Source organism: Ranitomeya variabilis, chromosome 5 (assembly GCF_051348905.1).
Source record: "Ranitomeya variabilis isolate aRanVar5 chromosome 5, aRanVar5.hap1, whole genome shotgun sequence".
In the NCBI taxonomy this organism is placed as follows: domain Eukaryota; kingdom Metazoa; phylum Chordata; class Amphibia; order Anura; family Dendrobatidae; genus Ranitomeya; species Ranitomeya variabilis.
The window spans coordinates 341,373,387-341,400,653 of record NC_135236.1 but is presented as its reverse complement, the minus strand read 5'-3'; the positions used below and the strand labels follow the sequence as shown (position 1 = coordinate 341,400,653).

At 45.2% G+C, this 27,267-nt stretch overlaps 1 protein-coding gene across 1 annotated transcript in view; it reads left to right on the top strand.

The window, feature by feature from the left end:
• Positions 1-27,267, top strand: part of MUC19 (mucin 19, oligomeric) — a 763,086-nt gene that overhangs the window by 235,139 nt on the left and 500,680 nt on the right. Inside the window, exon 18 of the mRNA XM_077264813.1 lies at positions 10,892-10,984. Coding sequence (XP_077120928.1) covers positions 10,892-10,984 — 93 coding nt within the window. The remainder of the gene's footprint in view (positions 1-10,891; positions 10,985-27,267) is intronic.

Here is a 27,267-nt window from a genome sequence, read left to right as displayed (position 1 = left end):
TGATGTTGTCGTTTTGGGTCTGCCATGGTTGCAGGCTCATAATCCAGTTTTAGATTGGAAAGCTATGTCTATGTCTAGTTGGGGTTGTCAGGGAATTCATGGCGATACTCCATTGGTGTCTATTGCTTCTTCCACTCCTTCTGAGGTCCCTGAGTTTTTGTCTGACTACCAGGATGTATTTGATGAGCCCAGGTCCAGTGCCCTGCCCCCTCATAGGGATTGTGACTGTGCTATAAATTTAATTCCTGGTAGTAAATTCCCTAAGGGATGACTTTTTAATTTGTCTATACCAGAGCATGCCGCGATGCGGAGTTATATAAAGGAGTCTTTGGAGAAGGGACATATTCGCCCATCCTCTTCCCCTCTTGGTGCAGGATTCTTTTTTGTGGCCAAGAAGGACGGTTCTTTGAGACCGTGTATAGATTATCGCCTTCTGAATAAAATTACAGTCAAATTTCAGTATCCTTTGCCACTATTATCTGATTTGTTTGCTCGGATTAAGGGTGCCAGTTGGTTCACCAAGATAGATCTCCGTGGTGCGTATAATCTTGTGCGCATTAAGCAGGGAGATGAATGGAAAACAGCATTTAATACGCCCGAAGGCCATTTTGAGTACTTGGTGATGCCTTTTGGACTCTCTAATGCTCCTTCTGTGTTTCAGTCCTTCATGCATGACATTTTCCGAGAATATCTGGATAAATTTATGATTGTTTATCTGGATGACATTTTGGTCTTTTCTGATGATTGGGAGTCCCATGTGAAGCAGGTCAGGATGGTGTTTCAGGTCCTGCGTGCCAATGCTTTATTTGTGAAGGGCTCAAAATGCCTCTTCGGAGTACAGAAGGTCTCCTTTTTGGGTTTTATTTTTTCTCCTTCTGCTGTGGAGATGGACCCAGTCAAGGTCCAGGCTATTCATGACTGGACTCAGCCCACGTCTGTTAAGAGTCTTCAGAAGTTCTTGGGTTTTGCTAATTTTTACCGTCGTTTCATTGCTAATTTTTCTAGCGTGGTTAAACCTTTGATGGATTTGACCAGGAAGGGCTCTGATGTTACTAATTGGTCTCCTGCGGCCGTGGAGGCCTTTCGGGAGCTTAAGCACCGGTTTTCTTCAGCTCCAGTCTTATGTCAGCCAGATGTCTCTCTCCCCTTTCACGTCGAGGTTGATGCTTCCGAGATTGGAGCAGGGGCTGTTTTGTCACAGAGAAGTTCTGAGGGCTCTGTGATGAAGCCGTGTGCTTTCTTTTCAAGAAAGTTTTCGCCTGCCGAGCGAAATTATGATGTTGGTAATCGGGAGTTGTTGGCTATGAAGTGGGCATTTGAGGAGTGGCGTCATTGGCTAGAGGGAGCTAGACATCGTGTGGTGGTCCTGACTGATCACAAAAATCTGATTTACCTCGAGTCGGCCAAGCGCCTTAATCCTAGACAGGCTCGTTGGTCGTTGTTTTTCTCCCGTTTCAATTTCGTGGTCTCATACCTGCCTGGTTCGAAGAACGTGAAAGCTGATGCACTTTCTAGGAGCTTTGTGCCTGACTCTCCGGGAGTTTCTGAGCCGGCTGGTATTCTTAGAGAGGGAGTGATTTTGTCTGCCATTTCTCCAGATTTGCGACGAGTGCTGCAGAAATTTCAGGCGGATAGACCTGACCGTTGTCCACCAGAGAGACTGTTTGTCCCGGATAGATGGACCAGCAGAGTTATTTCCGAGGTTCATTCTTCGGTGTTGGCGGGTCATCCTGGGATTTTTGGTACCAGAGATTTGGTGGCTAGGTCCTTCTGGTGGCCTTCCTTGTCGCGGGATGTGCGTTCCTTTGTGCAGTCTTGTGGGATTTGTGCTCAGGCTAAGCCTTGCTGTTCTCGTGCCAGCGGGTTGCTTTTGCCTTTGCCTGTCCCGAAAAGGCCTTGGACGCACATCTCCATGGATTTTATTTCGGATCTGCCAGTATCTCAGAGAATGTCTGTCATCTGGGTGGTGTGTGATCATTTTTCCAAGATGGTCCATTTGGTGCCCTTGCCTAAGCTGCCTTCCTCCTCCGATTTGGTTCCTGTATTTTTTCAGAATGTGGTTCGCTTGCACGGCATTCCTGAAAATATTGTGTCGGATAGAGGATCCCAGTTTGTGCCCAGGTTTTGGCAAACTTTTTGTGCTAAGATGGGCATTGATTTGTCTTTTTCGTCGGCCTTCCATCCTCAGACTAATGGCCAAACCGAGCAAACTAATCAGACGTTGGAGACTTATTTGAGATGTTTTGTTTCTGCTGATCAGGATGATTGGGTGACTTTTTTGCCATTGGCCGAGTTTGCCCTTAATAATCGGGCTAGTTTTGCTACCTTGGTTTCGCCTTTTTTCTGCAATTCTGGTTTCCATCCTCGTTTTTCCTCGGGTCAGGTTGAGTCTTCTGACTGTCCTGGGGTGGATTCTGTGGTGGATAGGTTGCAGCAGATTTGGAGCCATGTGGTGGACAATCTGAAATTGTCACAGGAGAGGGCTCAGCGCTTTGCCAACCGCCGCCGCGGTGTGGGTCCCCGACTTCGTGTTGGGGATTTGGTGTGGCTGTCTTCTCGGTATGTTCCTATGAAGGTCTCGTCTCCTAAGTTTAAGCCTCGCTTCATCGGTCCTTATAAGATCTTGGAAATCCTTAACCCGGTGTCTTTTCGTTTGGATCTCCCGGCATCATTTGCCATCCATAATGTGTTCCATAGGTCTTTGTTGCGGAGGTATGTGGTACCTGTGGTTCCTTCTGTTGAGCCTCCTGCTCCGGTGCTGGTTGAGGGCAAATTGGAGTACGTGGTGGAGAAGATTTTGGATTCTCGTATCTCTAGACGGAGACTTCAGTATCTGGTTAAGTAGAAGGGCTATGGTCAGGAGGATAATTCCTGGGTTGTTGCCTCTGATGTTCATGCGGCCGATTTGGTTCGCGCCTTCCACGCAGCCCGTCCTGATCGCCCTGGGGGTCTTGATGAGGGTTCGGTGACCCCCTCCTCAAGGGGGGGGTACTGTTGTGAACTCTATTTCTGGGCTCCCTCTAGTGGTCACAAGTAGTGTTGAGCGATACCGTCCGATACTTGAAAGTATCGGTATCGGAAAGTATCGGCCGATACCGGCAAAGTATCGGATCCAATCCGATACCGATACCCGATACCAATACAAGTCAATGGGACTCAAGTATCGGACGGTATTCCTGATGGTTCCCAGGGTCTGAAGGAGAGGAAACTCTCCTTCAGGCCCTGGGAACCATATTAATGTGTAAAATAAAGAATTAAAATAAAAAATATCGCTATACTCACCTGTCCGACGCAGCCGGGACCTCAGCGAGGGAACCGGCAGCGTTGTTTGTTTAAAATTCGCGCTTTTACTTGGTTACGTGAAGTCCCGGCTTGTGATTGGTCAGGGCGGCCATGTTGCCGGGACGCGGACCAATCACAGCAAGCCGTGACGAAATTACGTCACGGCTTGCTGTGATTGGTCCGCGTCCCGGCAACATGGCCGCCATTAACCAATCACAAGCCGTGACGTCACGGGAGGCTGGACATGCGCGTATTTTGAAAAGCGCGCGTGTCCAGCCTCCAGTGACGTCCCGGCTTGTGATTGGTTAATGGCGGCCATGTTGCCGGGACGTCACTGGAGGCTGGACACGCGCGCTTTTCAAAATACGCGCATGTCCAGCCTCCCGTGACGTCCCGGCTTGTGATTGGTTAATGGCGGCCATGTTGCCGGGACGTCACTGGAGGCTGGACACGCGCGCTTTTCAAAATACGCGCATGTCCAGCCTCCCGTGACGTCCCGGCTTGTGATTGGTTAATGGCGGCCATGTTGCCGGGACGTCACTGGAGGCTGGACATGCGCGCTTTTCAAAATACGCGCATGTCCAGCCTCCTGTGACGTCCCGGCTTGTGATTGGTTAATGGCGGCCATGTTGCCGGGACGTCACTGGAGGCTGGACACGCGCGCTTTTCAAAATACGCGCATGTCCAGCCTCCCGTGACGTCACGGCTTGTGATTGGTTAATGGCGGCCATGTTGCCGGGACGCGGACCAATCACAGCAAGCCGTGACGTAATTTCGTCACGGCTTGCTGTGATTGGTCCGCGTCCCGGCAACATGGCCGCCCTGACCAATCACAAGCCGGGACTTCACGTAACCAAGTAAAAGCGCGAAATTTAAACAAACAACGCTGCCGGTTCCCTCGCTGAGGTCCCGGCTGCGTCGGACAGGTGAGTATAGCGATATTTTTTATTTTAATTCTCTTTTTTACACATTATTACATTAATGTTGTTGCGATACCCGATACCCGATACCACAAAAGTATCGGATCTCGGTATCGGAAATTCCGATACAGCAAGTATCGGCCGATACCCGATACTTGCAGTATCGGAATGCTCAACACTAGTCACAAGCGGTACTGTGTAGTGTTCTTTCTGCAGGTTGGCTTCATCAGCTGGTTCGTTATCCTTGGTTGGTTTTCTATATAGCCCACCTGGATACTCAGTTCCTTGCCTGCTATCAATGTATTCAGTGCTCTTCAGATTCCGTGTGTCTACCTTGCTCCCAGTCTCTCCAAGACAAGCTAAGTTTTTGTTTGATCATTTTTTGATTATCAGTGTTCATTATGTTTTTAGTCCAGCTCGCTAAAATGTGATTTCTTCACTTGCTGGTTGCTCTAGGGGACTGAGTTTCTCCCCCCACACCGTTATTTGGTGTGGGGGTTCTTGAAATCTCAGAGTGGATATTTTGTAAGGGTTTTTTACTGACCGCATAGATTCCCTTTTCTATTTTCTGCTATCTAGTATTAGTGGGCCTCATTTGCTGAATCTGCTTTCACCCCTGTGTATGTGCCTTCCTCTTACCTCACCGTTATTATTTGTTGGGGGCTTCTATATCTTTGGAGATTATTTCTCTGGAGGCAAGAGAGGTCTTTCTTTCTCTCTAGGGGTAGTTAGTTCCTTAGGCTGGCTCAAGACGTCTAGGAATTCAGGCACGTTCACCGGCTACTTCTAGTGTGTTTGGTTAGGTTCAGATTTGCGGTCAGTCCAGCTTGCCACCTCCCTAGAGCTTGTCCTATGTTTGTTACTTAGCTGGAGTAATTTGTGATCCTCAACCACTAAGGATCATAACAGGAGCTGTCACACAGACAGCTCTCTCCAGCGACCAACGATCAGGGGAACGACTTCGGCATCGTTGAAACTGTCTTCAACGATGCCGAAGTCCCCCTGCAGCACCCGGGTAACCAGGGTAAACATCGGGTTACTAAGTGCAGGGCAGCGCTTAGTAACCCGATATTTACCCTGGTTACCATTGTAAAAGTAAACAAAAAAAACACTACATACTCACATTCTGATGTCTGTCACGTCCCCCGCCGGCGTCCACAGGGTTAAAACTGCTTTCGGCAAGAGCGCTGCTAATGCACGCGCTGCTGCCAAGAGCTTCCCTGCACTGAATGTGTCAGCACCGGCAGTAACAGCGGTGACGTCACCGCTGTGCTCTGCTTTAAGGCCGGCGCTGACACAGTCAGTGCAGGGAAGCTCTAGGCAGCAGCGCGTGCATTAGCAGCGCTCCTGCTGAAAGCAGTTTTAACCCTGTGGACACCGGGGGACGTGACAGACATCAGAATGTGAGTATGTACTGTTTTTTTTTTTAACTTTTACAATGGTAACCAGGGTAAATATCGGGTTACTAAGCGCGGCCCTGCGCTTAGTAACCCGATATTTACCCTGGTTACAAGTGAGCACATCGCTGGATCGGCGTCACACACGCCGATCCAGCGATGACAGCGGGTGATCAGCGACCAAAAAATGGTCCTGATCATTCCCCAACGACCAATGATCTCCCAGCAGGGGCCTGATCGTTGGTCGCTGTCACACATAACGAGATCGTTAGCGGGATCATTGCTACGTCACCAAAAGCGTGACGTTGCAACGATATCGTTAACGATATCGTTATGTGTTACTCAGCCTTTACAGGGGTTGCACAAACACATACAGTGACAAACAACATGTAGTACAAATACGTCATTAAGTCATCTATTACTTTAGTCAACCCCATGATATTATCAGTCATCTCACTTGTCTTAAATTCATTGTCTGTCTTTCACTCCCTCTTTTCCTTGTATGCCTCTTTCACATGGCTTTCACATAGAGTCATCTTGCATCTGTTGTGATCTTTTGCCATTTAAAAACATCAAAGTCTAGCACCAAGTGACAGTGGTATGTCAATTGGAAGGTATTACAAACCCTAAAATGAGAAATGCACATTTATGCATCACCAAGATCAAACCAAATTTATCATATATCTCAGCCAGGGCATACAACATAGTATGCTTACAGGGATATTTCTCTTCTTAAAAAAAACAACTCTAGAACGAAAACAAAAATCATTAGATATCAAAAATGGCAAAAATGTTCAAACACGATTCTCATAGAATGTTCCGCAACTTTTATCTTAAAATCTGCAATTAAGATTAGTCCATGAGAGAATAAGGACATGGTATTGGAGGAGTGAAAGGGGTGGTTGCAGTAGGGACTTTGTCATCAGGTGTCCCACCTCTATCTTTCCAATCCCTTATCTCATTTGTTCCCACCCTCCTAAGCTTAGCGATTTGCAGTTTGCCTTTTCTCCTCAGATCTTGCCATCTTCTGAGCAGGTCACTAGTAGAGATCCCATCTATCTCCTGGAATGGAACTCCACTTGCTATCAGGTCACAAAACAACTCCTTCCTGCTCTTTCTAATTTGGGTATCATCCTGTTTTCTCCTTTCCTGATCTACTCTCTACAGTGAAATTTTTTTACACTTTTGCTTTCTCTAGAGCAGATAACTGGGAGATTAAATTGCATGCTGTGTAGACAGTAGTGGAATTTCCCATAAGCGCACTAAACATGGTAAATAATGGGGATTTGTAAGCAGCTGGGGCACCCTCTATGAACTTATTCTTCATCAATACTGTCTGCATTGCAGCATCTGGTCCCTTCCAATTCTCAACAACAGCAAAGTGATCATTCAAATCTGGCAAAGGATTGCGAGTTATACCACCTATGCACTCGATTTCTGTCAATCTCTGAATTCCGTCTGCAAGATACTCCAATCGTGTTTGTGTATTAATTCAATAGGAGTGTCATACATTTGTGCCACAGAATCCCTCACGAAATGCTATAGGGAAAAATTATCTGCAGTGTCCCTTGCACGTCTTACTTTTAGACGTAACATAGGATCAACACAAATACTACCAATTCCTACTGCCTCAAGACAGTTCAAAATTATAGTATCAGCTCCCTGATCCCATAATCTGAGAATCCATGTTAACAAATGCTCTCCTGCTTGCTGCCTGTATCTGGTAGCTAATTCTGTTAACTCTCCTGTGGTATAATTCCTAGTTTCCTCTGTCATGGCGGCTTGTGCTCCAACAGCTGAATTTCCTGCATCCATCCTATCTCCACTATGCTGTGTGACTTCTCTCCTAGGTTTTGTTATTACAATAGGTCTGGCATGCCTTTCTTCCTCATTTGTCTCACTGTCAGAGCCATCTCATTCTAGCAAATCTGACCATTTCTCGTGTGCAATTATAGTTGTAATCTGTGTAGTATGAATAGCTGACACTGGCTGCTGTCTCCTGCACTTATTCTTATTCACATTTTTTACTACATAAGCTTCAAAACTCCTTTGCATATTGTGATGCTGTTTTACTTGGTCTTTCAAGGCTGATTGCAAGCTGATCCTTTGCTCTATATCCGTTAGCAGCTCTAAACGCAAGTTATCAGTCTCCTCCTGCAAACTTTGAAGTGCCTGGACACATACCCATCTGACGCCTGCTGCTGATTTCTGCTCTTTTGAATCATAACTTGAGTGATCAAATTTGGCAGCCACATCCTGGGGATTTGGTAAATGCTGTTCCTCCATATACGTATTACATTCCTGTGCCTTTGGGGTCCACGATCCTGATAACACCCATTCTGGCTAGGATCTGACACTCAACTGCTTTCTTATTCCTAGCAAACTTATTCAATTTTGCAAACATTTTTATTCAAAACAATCCCACTTCTGACACAACTTTGTCTTGTTAAGGATTCTAGGAATTGTGATGAATAAATAAATGCTCACACGAAAATTGAATAAACAAAAATGAATTTACCTAATAAATAATAAGAAAATACAGTCACTAAAAACAGTAAAATAACATTATATACATTACATCATTATGGTAGAAGTAAATCAGGCTTGTCTCTCTCTGTCTATGTATCTCCTCATCTCTCTTCCATCTGTCTGTCTGTCCTTACTAAAATTCAGTTCTCTTTTTATATGTTAAACAACTGTACATTTAAACTTCTCTAAAGGCTTTATTTCCCAAGGTAAGTGTACTGGAGACTGAAACTGCCTCCAATTAGGATAAACATCTCCTGGAAATATCTAATCAGGTAGCTCTCATCTTTGAATGTCAACAATCCTTTGTTAATAGATAAACAAATTACTGGTCATTTACATTCCTTTGTTAGATGAGTGTGCAAAAACTGGTTATATGCTCTCACTGGACAATTGACTATGTGGTTGAACAAGTTTCAATGACCTTCTGCGAACTCCATACAGAAAGGCTATACTGAATATTATATAATAAACTGATTGAAACCATATTAATATCTCAATAATAAGTATTAATTAATTGGAGTGTTTGAAACCATTAAAGATAAAATAACATACTAGACACTCACAATGAAACTGAAGTTTAAGAACACTCCACGTGTTCGAAACGCATCCAGTTGTTTCAGGCACTCTTCCTCCAGTATTACCGACATAATTGTCCAACAGCTTTGTTTCTCATTTTAAGCTATATAAATAAAGATTTTTTATTTTGTTTCCGAAGCTGGATATCTTTCCGTACTTTCTATGTCACTCAATACCTATGATATCTGGTGCATACCCGAGCACCCGATGCAAGCGTGAGTAGCGAGCACTCATGCTCAACACTAATGACGACATATTCAAGATGACAATCTAATGTTAGTAAATTTTGCATCGTACCTGTAGGTTCAAAATGCTCTCTATACCCCTGGATAAAATCCATGAGAGGTGTAGTTTCCAAAATGGGGTAATTTGTGCTTGGTTTCTACTGTTTAGGGACATTAGGGGCTCTCCAAATACAACAAGGTGTCTGCTCTCAATTTCAGCCAATTTTATGCTCAAAAAGTCAAACGGTTCTCCTTCCATTCTGAAAACAGTGGATTTCCCCCACATATGTGGTATAAGCGTGCTCTGTAGAAATTGCACAACAAATTTTTTCACCCAATGTTAGGGGTCGAGTTCCCGCCTCTGCACAGGGGGAATCTCGAGCCATCTCCGCTGCGGTCTCCCATTCTTCTCCTGCCACAGTGGTGTCTGCTCAGCGGAGACGTTGATCCCAGCATCTCGCTCAGTCTGACTCTGTGCAAAGGGTTACTGCTGTCTTTCCAGCTTCTGCCATTGTAGCCAGTACTGGGCAGCGGTGAGCAGATGTTTTTGGGACTAAGTCCTGCTTTTCCCATTCTGAGTATGCCCAGGGTAAGATCTCTCATTGGAGATCAAGGGTCACATGCTTAGATACTGCAGCTAATCCCATTGGTCCTCTAGGAAGGTCCTGAAGGTACTCAACTTCTGTGGCAGCCTCCCATTGGTCCTTCTGGGAAGGTCCTGTACTTGCTGCAGCTATAAAAGGTTTGCATGACCGTATGGCCATGAGCTAGTATCAATCCAAGTTATGTGCTTTGCGCCAGTGTGGTTATGTGTGATTGTATTCAGGGACCCGGCTGAAATAAGCCCCTAGAATACCGGCACCTCCGGTGAGGAGATTGTGTGTTTGTATTCAGGGACCCGGCTGAAATACGCACCTAGAATACCGGCACCTCCGGTGAGGAGATTGTGTGCTTGCATGATTACTGACTGCTATCAGTTCAGCAGTTAGCTTGTGCTCCTGTGAGTCTAACAGGGCACAGTGCTTTCCTTTCATGGCTATGCTGTGAAGTAACAGAGCTAGCCTATACTGCCAAATAGTGCCACCATTCACTAGCAGCAGGTTCCTCCTGCACGGTGGACCCCGGGCTGCGAACGCACCAATAACAATAAACATCTATATTTACTCGGTGCGTTCCGCTAGCCCTAACACCCATTTTCTCATGTTACCCTTGTGAAAATAAAAACATTTGGGTCAGTAAATTTTTAGTGAAAAAAGTCAAATGCCCATTTTTTCCATCCACATTGTTTCAGTTCTCGTGAAGCAACTGAAGGGTTAATAAACTTTTTGTATGTGGATTCGAGCACTGTGAGGGGTACAGATTTTAGAATTGTGTCTTTTTTCGATATATTGTGTCATATAGGCCTCTGAAAGTCACTTCAAATGTGATGTGGTACCTAAAATGTTGTTGGAAAACTGAGAAATCGCTGGCCAACTTTTAACCCTTCTAACTTTCTGACAAAAAATAGTTTCCAAAATTGTGCTAATGTAAAGTAGATATGTGGGAAATGTTATTTATTAACTATTTTGTGTGACATATCAATCTGATTTAAGGGCACAACAATTAAAAATGTGAAAATTGCAAAATGTTAAAAATGTTTGGCAAATTTAATTTTTTTTCATAAATAAACGCAAGTCATATTGAAAAATTTTTTACCACTGTTAAGGAGTACAATATGTCTTGAAAACACAGTCTCAGAATCAGTGGGATCCATTGAAGCATTCCAAAGTTATTTGCTCATAAAGTGACAGTGGTCAGAATTGTAAAATATGGCTTGGTCATTAAGGTCAAAATTGACTTGGTCACTAAGGGGTTAATTTTATTCACATGAGACAAGCATCATATAGATCTGCGGTTTCATAATTTCTACTGAAAACATACCTATTTTGCATGAATACTTACAAATACTTTTTTTAATTAACAGGATGACAGCTGGCTTATTTCTGTAAATGTAGCACAGACTGCAAATGCTCAATCAACAAGTTCCATAAATAGCATTACTCTACTCTTTAATAGGGTAAGTTGAATATGTGTGACCACTATTAATTAATATGGCAAAACCTAAAATAAAAAAAATAAACTAATGTATCGTACCATACAGGCTGATTCACTCACTACTTTACCCCCAAAATTGGTGTACCTTTTAAAAGAGATGATCTATTGTACTGCAATTTGGACTGCACATACTTTGGTTCATAAGAAACTGATCTTTTAAAGCAGGTGTTGAAAATGTTCACCATTCGCATCCAAGCACGCCTGCACGCACCATTCCATATTATTGAATGTATTCCGTCAGGGGTCATAGCCTGAATTTCTCGCTATAGGTTTTTTCAAAGTGCCTGTCATATTTGAGGCTTTTCTCTTGGTGTGGCCCTTTCAATTGGTGAATGACAGTGACTTTTTACGGGTGAACACGACCTTTATTGGCTACTTGTTGACATGTGTAATACGACATGCCTGTCTCCTGGGAAAGTCTGTGCAACAAGGAGATTCCAGAAGTCACTGTTTCACATCTTAAATTGTTTCTACACACATTTTCAGACATCCTCCATCATATATATCCAATAATGTTCCTGTACATTCCAGCTTACTCTCCAATGACAGAATACGTGGCTTGGACAGTGGATTTCAACCTTCAAATGCTTTAGAAGCTCACTTTGACACCTCTTTAACAACTCAGTTTTCCAATAAGTTTTCACAATGAAAATATGCTCCTCCATACTGTATCTGTACATTGTTAACAAATGAAGAATTAATTCAGCAGGAGTGAAATGTAAGCTCCACACACAAACTATCAACATAGAAAGATGTAGCCTTTGATTCTCGTGAATGGCCCTTTCTGTCAGCATGCTTACAGAGGTATGGTTTTGGGGATACATTTCTGAAATGGATCAATATACTATACATGAAACCTAAAGCCCGTATAATTGTAAATAACTCTATTTCTGAGTCCTTCTCATTATATAGGGGGACCTGTCAAGGGTGCCCCCTTTCTCCAGCTCTTTTTGCTCTCACAATGGAGGCAATGGCAATACGTATAAGATCTTCCCCTGACATTAAGGGTATAGATATAGCGGGTCGTGAGGATACCATCAGTTTATATGCTGACGACATGGTGATATTCATGGATAGGGCAGAGGAAACCTAGAAAGATGCGTGGCAAATCTATCTCATAGTGATGACGTCCGATGGGGTGAAAAGTCGACGGTGCCACTCAGCATGAAGATGTTTCTCTTTGCTCTAGCTGAGGTTCATTACACTCTCACTTCTTAAAGGGAAGGTGCCATCCCAAAAATTTTTTTCCCAGTGATTGAAAAAATGTAAAGAATTAAAATTAAGAAAAGAAATTTTCTTAAAAAATATTATCATTTGTTTATAATTTAGTAAAGTATGAAAAATCATTTTAAAAGGTGTGGCATTTCCACTTTTAAACACTAGGGGGAGCAGCTACTGAAATTTGACAAAAAACCTAGTGTACAACTAGCTCACATTACTGCACTGCAGTAATTATGGGCGGAGTCTGCTGACGTGTGTGATGTCACTCCTCTCCTCCCCTTCTGGGTGTTTGCCAAGGCCGGTTTCACACATCAGTGGCTCCGGTACGTGCAGTGACAGTTTTCTCACGTACTGGAGAAACTTATACACGTAGACCCATTCAAATGAATGGGTCTATGCACATGTCTCCGTGTTTTCATGGACCGGGTGTCCGTGTGCAAAACTCGGAGACATGTCCGCTTTTCTCCGGCAGCACGGTCCGCAAATCGTCCCGCACACATGCACATGGAGAACAGTGTGCACTCTCCTCCGTGTGCACGTACCGCCCGCAGGAGAAACAGTGCTACAGTAAGCGCTGTCCCCCCTGCTTGTGGTGCTGAAGGCGGCATTCATCTCTTCTGTCCTGCTCAGCTGAAAGCTGCACTTGCAGAACAGAAGAGATAAAAAATGATGTTTAGTTTTTTTTTCTTCTTTAAAAATAAAGTTTGGGGGTCACTTCCCGCCTCAATAGTAAGCTTCAATATGCAGCTCCACCTCCCATAGGGGTGGAGCCGCATGTTCATCACTGTAATGAGCGGTACCACATGACCGCTCACACAGGACAAGCAGCCGGCGCTGAGAGGAGGCATCGCGGGAGCTGGGTGAGTATTTCTCTGCAAGCGGGGGGGGGGGGCGCACAGGGGGTGGGGAGGAGTGGTAGGCGGGAGGTGACCCCCAAACTTTATTTTTAAAGAAAAAAAAACGTCATTTTTCATCTCTTCTGTTCTGCAAGCGCTGCTTTCAGCCGAGCAGGACAGAAGGGATGAATGCCGCCTTCAGCACCACATGCAGGGGACAGCACTTACTGTAGTGCTGTCTCTCCTGCACGGTCTGTGTGGTCCTCAGGCGGCACACGGGCGGCACACGGCTGCCGCTCGTGTGCCACACTGATGTGCCACGTGAGCACACAGACACGGATAACTCCGGTACCGATTTCTCAGGTACCGGAATTATCTGGACATGTGAGACTGGCCTAAGGGATAAGAGCGGATGATATTCAGGAACCCAGTGAGCAGCCATTTTGCTGGTGACTGCAGAGTTATACTGACAAATAGACAGTCACAGAGGATGGCAGGCAGCAAGGATTCTGGGAGATATATGGTGGAGGGAGCAGGGTGACAGCAGCACAGAGTATTTCAGGAGAGCAGTGTGCAGGTCTATGGGGGGCACCATGTTTGGTGTGCGGACTCGCCAGCGATTGTACATGGACGCTGTCTTTTATACACATGGATGGAACGTCTGCTTGTCTGCTCCACAGAAATCCAGGAAACATTTCTGTGGATTGATGGCCTGTTCTGATCCAGACATTGCATGCAAAGACCCCATTCCCCTCCTCAGATCCTGTCCTGGCAATGACTGAAAGCAAGGCGACAGGTGCAGTCAGGGTGACGCTGGGGGGAAATGTAGCCACATAGTAACGATAAAAATGAGACCCCTCTCTTCAGCTGCACCTAACTGGAGGTCATGCTGCCCCCTCTATTACCCCAGACCCGTGTGCAGCTGCTCAACCAGAACCACCCTAGATTGGGTCCCCTTTCTGAAGATAATACTGCCGTAGTGTTCTCACATAATACCGCCATATAGATCACACATAATACTGTCCTATAGTTCTCACATAATACCATCATATAGATCGCAAATAACGACGCAATAGTGTTCTCACATAATACCGACATATAGATCTCACATAATACCACCACATAGAGCACACATAATACCACCATATACTTCACACATAATACCGCCATATACTTCACACATAATACCGCCATATACTTCATACATAATGCCGCCATATAGATCTCACATAATACCGCCATATACTTCACACATAATACCGCCATATAGATCTCACATAATACCGCCAGTGTTCTCACATAATACCGCCATATAGATCACACATAATACCGCCATATAGATCACACATAACAGGGGGAGAGGAGTGCATAGGAGAGGATTAGATACACAGCTCAGTCAGTATCATACAGGATAGGATTAGATACACGGCTCAGCAGACAGTATCACACAGAAGAGGATTAGATACACAGCTCAGTCAGTATCACACAGGACAGGATTAGATACATGGCTCAGCAGACAGCATCACACAGGAGAGGATTAGATACACGGCTCAGCAGACAGTATCACACAGGATAGGATTAGATACATGGCTCAGCAGACAGTATCACACAGGAGAGCATTAGATACACGGCTCAGTCAGTATCACACAGGATAGGATAAGATACACAGCTCAGCAGACAGTATCACACAGGAGAGGATTAGATACATGGCTCAGTCAGTATCACACAGGACAGGATTAGATACATGGCTCAGCAGACAGCATCACACAGGAGAGGATTAGATACATGCCTCAGCAGACAGCATCACACAGGAGAGGATTAGATACACGGCTCAGCAGACAGTATCACACAGGATAGGATTAGATACACATCTCAGCACATTATCATACAGGTTAGGATTAAATACATGGCTCAGCAGACAGCATCACACAGGAGAGGATTAGATACATGCCTCAGCAGACAGCATCACACAGGAGAGGATTAGATACACATCTCAGCACATTATCACACAGGTTAGGATTAGATACATGGCTCAGCAGACAGCATCACACAGGAGAGGATTAGATACATGCCTCAGCAGACAGCATCACACAGGAGAGGATTAGATACACGTCTCAGCACACAGTATCACACAGGACAGGATTAGATACACATCTCAGCACATTATCACACAGGTTAGGATTAGATACATGGCTCAACAGACAGTATCACACAGGAGAGGATTAGATACATGGCTCAGCAGACAGTATCACACAGGAGAGGATTAGATACACGGCTCAGTCAGTATCACACAGGACAGGATTAGATACATGGCTCAGCAGACAGTATCACACAAGTAGGATTAGATACATGGCTCAGCATACAGTATCACACAGGAGAGGATTAGATACTCATCTCAGTACACAGTATCACACAGGACAGGATTAGATACACATCTCAGCACAGTATTACACAGGGTAGGATTAGATACATGGCTCAGTCAGTATCACACAGGATAGGATTAGATGCATGGCTCAGCAGACAGTATCACACAGGAGAGGAGTAGATACACAGTCAGCACAGTAACACACATGGGAGGAGATACAGTGCTCAGAGTCAGCATCACAAAGGATAGGATTAGATTGCCTCTCCCCCTCCCCCACTGATACTTCACTGCTCCGCTGCTGAGTCCTTTCTCCCTCCTGTCCTTGGTCTCCTCCTCCTCCTATAACCACAGGGCTCCAGCGATTATACTGGGAAACTGGAGCTCACAGATGCACTGTGAGCTCCAGAAAGATGGCGCCGATCTCCTGCCTCTGCTGTGGTGTGGACGGCTCAGGGGGCGTGGCCACATCACAGCAGGGAGCAGCTCAATGTAAAGTATAGGGTCGGATGCTGACCGCAGATCTCTATGCCCAGGAAAGCCGTATTTGCAGAGTGTAAGTGTCGTGCAGCTACACTTACACTCCTGCAAAGCAAAATGGCGGCGGTACAGCCAAAGTATGTACAGTCCAAATTTCAGTACGGTCGACCGCTCTTTTAGAAGTTACAGCAATTCAGGTAAAGTAGTGAGTCACCCCGTACTATAATATACATTTATGTACTCTGAATGCTGCCTAGGATTCTTTTTATTTCATAATTAGTGTAGGAAGAAATTGTGTTCTCCATCTTCTCCTCACTTGAGCTACAATTCTCTTATCTTCACTAAGCTGATACTCAGATCAGAGTTTGATTGGAGTGTCATTAACATAATGGATCCAATTCTCTCAGTGGAGTGAATATACATTCCTGTGACAGGGACATTAGAATATTAAAAATGTACCAAATGTATTTAAAGAGTAACCATTGTTTTATTTTTTTCCATTCATTGATAGTACACAAGAAAATAAGAAACTGAATTATATCTCATCAGAGAAATGTTGTTTTTTCTTTTCCTGGGCTGATGACAGTTGCTGCTCATAACGTTGTATAGAGAGGTGAGGAGGAGGAGCTAGAGACATGTACAGACATTCTGCTGCAAGTTCTCCTGAAACTACAGCTACTTTTTAAAAATGACCTTTGACCCTTTCATGTTGAACTGGGTGAACAATTTAATAGTAGCTACAAGCGGTATTAAACATTTTTTTTTACTTTCACCTCTCTGTTGTGGAGATATTAACAATCAAAGTATTTAGACACCTGATGAGTTAACTTTTTTTTAAGCTCACGTGGGGTATCACACAGTTTTCCCTGGGGGTATGTACATCTTCTCCCCTGTGGTGTGCTGACCAATCATAAGCAGGCAATCAAGACAAGGAAGAAACCACATGCCCACCATAGTTTAGAGCAGGGGTGGGGAATCTTTTTTTCTGCCAAGGGCCATGTGGATATTTATACCATCCTCCGGGGGCCGTACAAACTCTGCCCACAAAGTCCATCCTGACTCTGGCACTGGTGTCAGGACGTAAGCTTCCATCGCATGCCCTTCAGTGTTCAGTAGTGAACACTGCATGTGTGTGCTCACAGAGCAGGAAGAAATTAATGAGCTGGTGGCAATCAAAATACAGCTCCCTGCCCAAGAATGCGGTCCCTGAGAATCTGCTCGGGGGCCTTATAAAAGGTCCTGGGCCTGAGGTTCCCCATCCCTGGTTTAGAGCAAGCTTTTGTATGTGAGATATAATGATGCAGCTCTAATCTCCTGGTTAAATCTCCTGCAGGAGTCAGTGTGGGGTGAGGGGCAGTGCAGCTTTGTTTAGCTGTGTCACATTTCAAACGTTTATATCAGCCTTCATGATTATAAAGTTGTGGCAGTATCGCACTTATATCTGTTGTATGGAAACAACTTGTAATTCCTCAGACAGTAAGATCAGGGCTGTCATTATATCTCACACAGTAGTAACCTGGCTGTTCTGGACTCCTGCGTTAGATGTATTTAGACTCAATGCAGAGCAAGTACAAGTTAGCACAACAGACATAAGTGTGATAGTGACACATCTCGGGACGGGCAGTGTTTAGTGTGGGGAAAGGGCAGTACGGCAAAGGTGACAGTGCTATGAGAGGAGGAGAGCTGATGGAAGGGTCTGTAATGTGATACAACTAAACTCATCTGTACTGCTCCTTCCTACCCAGGGACCTTATCTGAAAGGTGTGAGTTGTCTGGGCTATCTAAACATGCATAAAGTTGGACCAGGAGATCAGGGCTGTCTGACAATATACATCTCAGTCTGTGAAGACGTATTCTTCTTTTCTTTGAGTGTTGCTGCCTGCTTGATTGGTTAGCATCACACATGGAGAAGAAATATACATCCCAGTGAACACCCACTTGGACTTATAAAAAGTGACCTCATTACGTGGCAAATATTTTTATTGCTAATATCTCCACAATGGAGAGGTGAAATGAAAAAAAAAATTTTTTTCCTCTCTGTAGCCACTATTACATCATGTGTCAAGTTCAACATGAAAAATTTGGTGAAAGATCCTCTATAGAGGTGTTGCATCTTTTAATGCCTTCAGCTCAAATCACTACAAATGCCTTTTTTATTTTGATTGGTGTAAAAATATGTTGACAATTTTTATGTTTCCATGTATCCTTCCAACTGGTATTTCTTTCCTTCTGGAGCAACAGAGGGAAAACTATTGTAAGAATTGATCATTAATTGTTTGTTCCACGTGATTGGTTTTAGAACCAGATCAGAAAATGCTACAATCAGCCTATAGCTATCTCTCTATGAATGCTAAACCAGTGCAAAATGTGCACACTTTCTGATCAAATAGTGCAAAATACATCCAACCAGGATAAGGTGTACCTTTTATATGTGTCTCATCTCTCTGCATGCAAAGTCAGGACTCATATGAACTTGCAAAGTGAAAGGAAACCATTCATAGCTCATAATTAAACCTTTGTTAGGGAAAGATGGGTGGATATTGGTGCTTGACCTAGGATGGTGCCCTCCTCCTCAAATGCATACTACAAAATAAGCAATAAACAAAAAAGGGCCTCCAAATCTTTAGTATTAAAGGGAACCTGTCAGGTCCCCCGTGCCCCCAGAACCACCAGCAGTTGTGTCTGCATATGTAAAAACCCTGCCTAACAGTCCTTGTATTGCATTACACGCATAAACACATCTTTAGAAAAAGTATTTCTAAAGTCCATTTATGATATGTAAATAAGGGCTTTGACTAGTCAATGGGGCGTTAGTGTCCCAAGACTAGTCAGCCACTTAGCATGTTATCACGCCCCTCTGAGCGTGATAACGTAACCTACAAGCACCGGCGTCATCGCTAGTGCTATACTTACCTTGCACATGGGCATGGCTTCTTCCCCTCTCATCATTGATCCTCTGGAGCTGGGTGTATGCGTCCCAGCTTCAGAAGGGCACACTGTGCATGATTGGAAGTTTCTGCACTTTCGATCAATTGTAATGTGCCTCTCTGAAGCTAGAACGCATACAGCTAGCTTTAAAGGCTCAATGATGAGAGGGGAAGAAGCAGTGCACATGCGCAAGGTAAGTATAGCGCTAGCGATGACGATGACACCTGTAAGTTATGTTATCATACCCACAGGGGCGTGATAACATGCTAAGTGGCTGACTAGAATGGGAGAATGACGCCCCCTTGAGTAGTCAAAGTTCTTATTTACATATCATAAACAGACTTTAGAAATACTTTTTGTAAAAATCTGTTTATGTGTGTAATGTAATGCATTGGCTGTTATGGAGTGGTTTATATATGCAGACACAACTGCTGGTGGTTCTGGGGGCACGGGGTCCTGATAGGTTCCCTTTAATTTAAAGGGAACCTGTTACCCCCAAAATCGATGGTGAGGTAAGCTCACCGGCATCAGGGGCTTATCTACAGCATTCTGTAATGCTGTAGATAAGCCAAGATGTATCCTGAAAGATAAGAAAAAGAGGTTAGATTATACTCACCCAGGGGCGGTCCCGCTCCGATGGGCGTTTCAGGTCCGGTACAGCACCTCCCATCTTCTTACGATGCTGTCCTCTTCTGGTCTTCATGCCGCGGCTCCGGTGCAGGTGTACTTTGTATGTCCTGTTGAGGGCAGAGCAAAGTACTGCAGTGCGCAGGCGCCGGAAAGGTCAGAGAGGCCCAGCACCTGCGCACTGCAGTACTTTGCTCTGCCCTCAACAGGGCAGACAAAGTAGGCCTGTGCCGGAGCCGCGGCGTGAAGACCAGAAGAGGACGTCTGTTGTGAAATTGGATTTTGGGCTCCCCCGGTGGCCACTGGTGGAATTGAACTGGTGTGCATCATCCTCTCTGTTCACCTGTTTCCATCAGGATGTGGGAGTCGCTATTTAGCCTTGCTCCTCTGTCACTTCCATGCCGGTCAACATTGTAATCAGAAGCCTTTCTGTGCATGTTCCTGCTGCTAGACAACTCCCAGCTAAGTTGGACTTTAGTCCTTGTTTGTTTTTGCATTTTGTGCCAGTTCACAGCTGTAGTTTCGTTTCTGTGTCTGGAAAGCTCTTGTGATCTGAAATTGCCACTCTGATGTTATGAGTTAATACTAGAGTCTTAAAGTAATTTCAGGATGGTGTTTTGATAGGGTTTTCAGCTGACCATGAAAGTGCCCTTTCTGTCTTCCTGCTATCTAGTAAGCGGACCTCAATTTTGCTAAACCTATTTTCATACTACGTTTGTCATTTCATCTAAAATCACCGCCAATATTTGTGGGGGCCTCTGTCTGCCTTTCGGGGAAATTTCTCTAGAGGTGAGCCAGGACTATATTTTCCTCTGCCAGGATTAGTTAGTCCTCCGGCCGGCGCTGGGCGTCTAGGGATAAAACGCAGGCTACGCTACCCGGCTACTGTTAGTTGTGCGGCAGGTTTAGTTCATGGTCAGTTTAGTTTCCATCCTTCCAAGAGCTAGTTCTTATGTTTGCTGGGCTATGTTCTCTTGCCATTGAGAACCATAACAGTTTGACCGGCCGGAAGGGTTAAATTAATTGACAGAGAAAGGAGAGAAAAGAGAAGTCTGCTGAAGATTTTTTTTTTTTTTTTTTTTCTCTCAGTTCTGAGTGTGCTTGTAATTGAATCTCTTGCAAGTCTGCCTATATTGCAGCCTTTCTCTCTCTCTCTCCTTCTAATCCTGGAATGGCTCTGTGTTCACCTGTTTAAAATGGATATTCAGAGTTTAGCTGCAGGTTTGAATAATCTCACCACGAAAGTTCAAAATTTACAAGATTTTGTTGTTCATGTTCCTATATCTGAACCTAGAATTCCTTTGCCTGAATTTTTCTCGGGGAATAGATCTTGCTTTCAAAATTTCAAAAATAATTGCAAGTTGTTTTTGTCCCTGAAATCTCGCTCTGCTGGAGATCCTGCTCAGCAGGTCAGGATTGTGATTTCCTTGCTCCGGGGCGACCCTCAGGATTGGGCTTTTGCATTGGCTCCAGGGGATCCTGCGTTGCTCAATGTGGATGCGTTTTTTCTGGCCTTGGGGTTGCTTTATGAGGAACCTCAGTTAGAACTTCAGGCGGAAAAGGCCTTGATGTCCCCATCTCAGGGGCAAGACGAAGCTGAAATATACTGCCAGAAATTCCGTAAATGGGCTGTGCTTACTCAGTGGAATGAGTGCGCCCTGGCGGCGAATTTCAGAGAGGGTCTCTCTGATGCCATTAAGGATGTTATGGTGGGGTTCCCTGTGCCTGCGGGTCTGAATGAGTCCATGACAATGGCTATCCAGATCGATAGGCGTCTGCGGGAGCGCAAACCTGTGCACCATTTGGCGGTGTCTACTGAGAAGACGCCAGAGAATATGCAATGTGATAGAATTCTGTCCAGAAGTGAACGGCAGAATTTTAGACGAAAAAATGGGTTGTGCTTCTATTGCGGTGATTCAACTCATGTTATATCAGCATGCTCTAAGCGTACTAAGAAGCTTGATAAGTCTGTTTCAATTGGCACTTTACAGTCTAAGTTTATTCTATCTGTGACCCTGATTTGTTCTTTATCATCTATTACCGCGGATGCCTATGTCGACTCTGGCGCCGCTTTGAGTCTTATGGATTGGTCCTTTGCCAAACGCTGTGGGTATGATTTGGAGCCTCTTGAAACTCCTATACCCCTGAAGGGGATTGACTCCACCCCATTGGCTAGCAATAAACCACAATACTGGACACAAGTAACTATGCGGATTAATCCGGATCACCAGGAGATTATTCGCTTTCTTGTGCTGTATAACCTACATGATGTGTTGGTGCTTGGATTGCCATGGCTGCAATCTCATAACCCAGTCCTTGACTGGAAAGCTATGTCTGTGTTAAGCTGGGGATGTAAGGGGACGCATGGGGACGTACCTGTGGTTTCCATTTCATCATCTATTCCCTCTGAGATTCCTGAATTCTTGACTGAATATCGTGACGTTTTTGAAGAACCTAAGCTTGGTTCATTACCTCCGCACCGGGAGTGCGATTGTGCCATAGATTTGATTCCGGGTAGTAAATACCCTAAGGGTCGTTTATTTAATCTGTCTGTGCCTGAACATGCTGCTATGCGAGAATATATAAAGGAGTCCTTGGAAAAGGGACATATTCGTCCTTCGTCATCTCCCTTAGGAGCCGGTTTTTTCTTTGTGGCTAAGAAAGATGGCTCTTTAAGGCCGTGCATTGATTATCGGCTTTTGAATAAAATCACGGTTAAATATCAATATCCGTTGCCACTGCTGACTGATTTGTTTGCTCGCATAAAGGGGGCCAAGTGGTTCTCTAAGATAGATCTCCGTGGGGCGTATAATTTGGTGCGAATTAAGCAGGGGGATGAGTGGAAAACCGCATTTAATACGCCCGAGGGCCACTTTGAGTATTTGGTGATGCCTTTTGGTCTTTCAAATGCCCCTTCAGTCTTTCAGTCCTCTATGCATGACATTTTCCGTGATTATTTGGATAAATTTATGATTGTGTATTTGGATGATATTTTGATTTTTTCGGATGACTGGGACTCTCATGTCAGGAGGGTTTTTCAGGTTTTGCGGTCTAATTCCTTGTGTGTGAAGGGTTCTAAGTGCGTTTTTGGGGTTCAAAAGATTTCCTTTTTGGGATATATTTTTTCCCCCTCTTCCATCGAGATGGATCCTGTCAAGGTTCAGGCTATTTGTGATTGGACGCAACCCTCTTCTCTTAAGAGTCTTCAGAAATTTTTGGGCTTTGCTAACTTTTATCATCGATTTATTGCTGGTTTTTCTGATGTTGTTAAACCATTGACTGATTTGACTAAGAAGGGTGCTGATGTTGCTGATTGGTCCCCTGCTGCTGTGGAGGCCTTTCGGGAGCTTAAGCGCCGCTTTTCTTCCGCCCCTGTGTTGCGTCAGCCTGATGTTGCTCTTCCTTTTCAGGTTGAGGTCGACGCTTCTGAAATCGGAGCTGGGGCGGTTTTGTCGCAGAGAAGTTCCGATTGCTCCGTGATGAGACCTTGTGCTTTTTTCTCGCGTAAATTTTCGCCCGCCGAGCGGAATTATGATGTTGGGAATCGGGAGCTTTTGGCCATGAAGTGGGCTTTTGAGGAGTGGCGTCATTGGCTTGAGGGGGCTAGACATCAGGTGGTGGTATTGACTGACCACAAAAATCTAATTTATCTTGAGTCCGCCAGACGCCTGAATCCTAGACAGGCGCGCTGGTCGTTGTTTTTCTCTCGGTTTAATTTTGTGGTGTCCTACCTGCCGGGTTCTAAGAATGTTAAGGCGGATGCCCTTTCTAGGAGTTTTGAGCCTGACTCCCCTGGTAATTCTGAACCTACAGGTATCCTTAAGGATGGAGTGATATTGTCTGCCGTTTCTCCAGACCTGCGGCGGGCCTTGCAGGAGTTTCAGGCGGATAGACCTGATCGTTGCCCACCTGGTAGACTGTTTGTTCCTGATGATTGGACCAGTAAAGTCATTTCTGAGGTTCATTCTTCTGCGTTGGCAGGTCATCCTGGAATCTTTGGTACCAGGGATTTGGTGGCAAGGTCCTTCTGGTGGCCTTCCCTGTCTCGAGATGTGCGAGGCTTTGTGCAGTCTTGTGACGTTTGTGCTCGGGCCAAGCCTTGTTGTTCTCGGGCTAGTGGATTGTTGTTGCCCTTGCCTATCCCGAAGAGGCCCTGGACGCACATCTCGATGGATTTTATTTCGGATCTTCCTGTTTCTCAGAAGATGTCTGTCATCTGGGTTGTGTGTGATCGTTTCTCTAAGATGGTCCATTTGGTTCCCCTGCCTAAGTTGCCTTCTTCTTCCGAGTTGGTTCCTCTGTTTTTTCAAAATGTGGTCCGTTTGCATGGTATTCCGGAGAATATCGTTTCTGACAGAGGTACCCAATTCGTGTCTAGATTTTGGCGAGCATTCTGTGCTAGGATGGGCATAGATTTGTCTTTCTCGTCTGCTTTCCATCCTCAGACTAATGGCCAGACCGAGCGGACGAATCAGACCTTGGAGACATATTTGAGGTGTTTTGTGTCTGCAGATCAGGATGATTGGGTTGCTTTTTTGCCTTTAGCGGAGTTTGCCCTCAATAATCGGGCCAGCTCTGCCACCTTGGTGTCTCCCTTTTTCTGTAATTCGGGGTTTCATCCTCGATTTTCTTCTGGTCAGGTGGAATCTTCGGATTGTCCTGGAGTGGATGCTGTGGTGGAGAGGTTGCATCAGATTTGGGGGCAGGTAGTGGACAATTTGAAGTTGTCCCAGGAGAAGACTCAGCTTTTTGCCAACCGCCGGCGTCGGGTTGGTCCTCGGCTTTGTGTTGGGGACTTGGTGTGGTTGTCTTCTCGTTTTGTCCCTATGAGGGTTTCTTCTCCCAAGTTTAAGCCTCGGTTCATCGGCCCGTACAAGATATTGGAGATTCTTAACCCTGTGTCCTTCCGTTTGGACCTCCCTGCATCTTTTTCTATTCATAATGTTTTTCATCGGTCATTATTGCGCAGGTATGAGGTACCGGTTGTGCCTTCCGTTGAGCCTCCTGCTCCGGTGTTGGTTGAGGGCGAGTTGGAGTACGTTGTGGAAAAAATCTTGGACTCCCGTGTTTCCAGACGGAAACTCCAGTATCTGGTCAAATGGAAGGGATACGGTCAGGAGGATAATTCTTGGGTGACTGCCTCTGATGTTCATGCCTCCGATTTGGTCCGTGCCTTTCATAGGGCTCATCCTGATCGCCCTGGTGGTTCTGGTGAGGGTTCGGTGCCCCCTCCTTGAGGGGGGGTACTGTTGTGAAATTGGATTTTGGGCTCCCCCGGTGGCCACTGGTGGAATTGAACTGGTGTGCATCATCCTCTCTGTTCACCTGTTTCCATCAGGATGTGGGAGTCGCTATTTAGCCTTGCTCCTCTGTCACTTCCATGCCGGTCAACATTGTAATCAGAAGCCTTTCTGTGCATGTTCCTGCTGCTAGACAACTCCCAGCTAAGTTGGACTTTAGTCCTTGTTTGTTTTTGCATTTTGTTCCAGTTCACAGCTGTAGTTTCGTTTCTGTGTCTGGAAAGCTCTTGTGATCTGAAATTGCCACTCTGATGTTATGAGTTAATACTAGAGTCTTAAAGTAATTTCAGGATGGTGTTTTGATAGGGTTTTCAGCTGACCATGAAAGTGCCCTTTCTGTCTTCCTGCTATCTAGTAAGCGGACCTCAATTTTGCTAAACCTATTTTCATACTACGTTTGTCATTTCATCTAAAATCACCGCCAATATTTGTGGGGGCCTCTGTCTGCCTTTCGGGGAAATTTCTCTAGAGGTGAGCCAGGACTATATTTTCCTCTGCCAGGATTAGTTAGTCCTCCGGCCGGCGCTGGGCGTCTAGGGATAAAACGCAGGCTACGCTACCCGGCTACTGTTAGTTGTGCGGCAGGTTTAGTTCATGGTCAGTTTAGTTTCCATCCTTCCAAGAGCTAGTTCTTATGTTTGCTGGGCTATGTTCTCTTGCCATTGAGAACCATAACAGACGTCATGGAATGAAGCTAGGAGGCGCCGAAGCGGACCTGAGACACCCATTTGACCGGACCAGCAGCGGGACCGCCCCTGGGTGAGTATTACTATACATATACATTCTACAGATAGGACCTTAAAAGGATTTTCTAATAACTTAATTTTAAAGTTCATTTTATTCAATATATCTTAGAATAAGAATAATTTCCACGATTGAATGTGTTAAAAAAATGTTCCTGTGTTGAGACAATCTTATAAATGTGCCTCTGCTGTGTACTGTGTAATGGCCGTGTCTGACCGTACAGGAGCATGGTCTGATCATACCACAGCTCCTGGACAGGGGGAAGCAAAACAGAGTATACAGACAGCACAGCAGGGGGTCACAACTGATTATTTTTGTGAGTTAAATTATTTCCCTGCTTGTTTTAAAAATGATTTACCTCATAGAAATAATTATTTGCAGTCCTGTGCTGTAATATCTGTATACTTTTTTGCTTCTTCCCCTGCCCAGGAGCTGCGGTATGATCAGACCATGTCCCTGTATGGTCAGACACAGCCATTACACAGCACACAGCAGGGGCACATTTATAAGATTATCTCAGCACAGGAACATATTTTTTAAACTCATCCAATTGTGGAATTTATTATTATTCCAAAATCTATTGATTATGATGAACTTTGTTTGTGGGACAACTCTTTTAACTGCAGTGCACATGATGCCTCATGGGTAGTGTTGAGCGATACCGTCCGATACTTGAAAGTATCGGTATCGGAAAGTATCGGCCGATACCGGCAAAGTATCGGATCCAATCCGATACCGATACCCGATACCAATACAAGTCAATGGGACTCAAGTATCGGACGGTATTCCTGATGGTTCCCAGGGTCTGAAGGAGAGGAAACTCTCCTTCAGACCCTGGGAACCATATTAATGTGTAAAATAAAGAATTAAAATAAAAAATATCGCTATACTCACCTGTCCGACGCAGCCGGGACCTCAGCGAGGGAACCGGCAGCGTTGTTTGTTTAAAATTCGCGCTTTTACTTGGTTACGTGAAGTCCCGGCTTGTGATTGGTCAGGGCGGCCATGTTGCCGGGACGCGGACCAATCACAGCAAGCCGTGACGAAATTACGTCACGGCTTGCTGTGATTGGTCCGCGTCCCAGCAACATGGCCGCCATTAACCAATCACAAGCCGTGACGTCACGGGAGGCTGGACATGCGCGTATTTTGAAAAGCGCGCGTGTCCAGCCTCCAGTGACGTCCCGGCTTGTGATTGGTTAATGGCGGCCATGTTGCCGGGACGTCACTGGAGGCTGGACACGCGCGCTTTTCAAAATACGCGCATGTCCAGCCTCCCGTGACGTCCCGGCTTGTGATTGGTTAATGGCGGCCATGTTGCCGGGACGTCACTGGAGGCTGGACACGCGCGCTTTTCAAAATACGCGCATGTCCAGCCTCCCGTGACGTCACGGCTTGTGATTGGTTAATGGCGGCCATGTTGCCGGGACGCGGACCAATCACAGCAAGCCGTGACGTAATTTCGTCACGGCTTGCTGTGATTGGTCCGCGTCCCGGCAACATGGCCGCCCTGACCAATCACAAGCCGGGACTTCACGTAACCAAGTAAAAGCGCGAAATTTAAACAAACAACGCTGCCGGTTCCCTCGCTGAGGTCCCGGCTGCGTCGGACAGGTGAGTATAGCGATATTTTTTATTTTAATTCTCTTTTTTACACATTATTACATTAATGTTGTTGCGATACCCGATACCCGATACCACAAAAGTATCGGATCTCGGTATCGGAAATTCCGATACAGCAAGTATC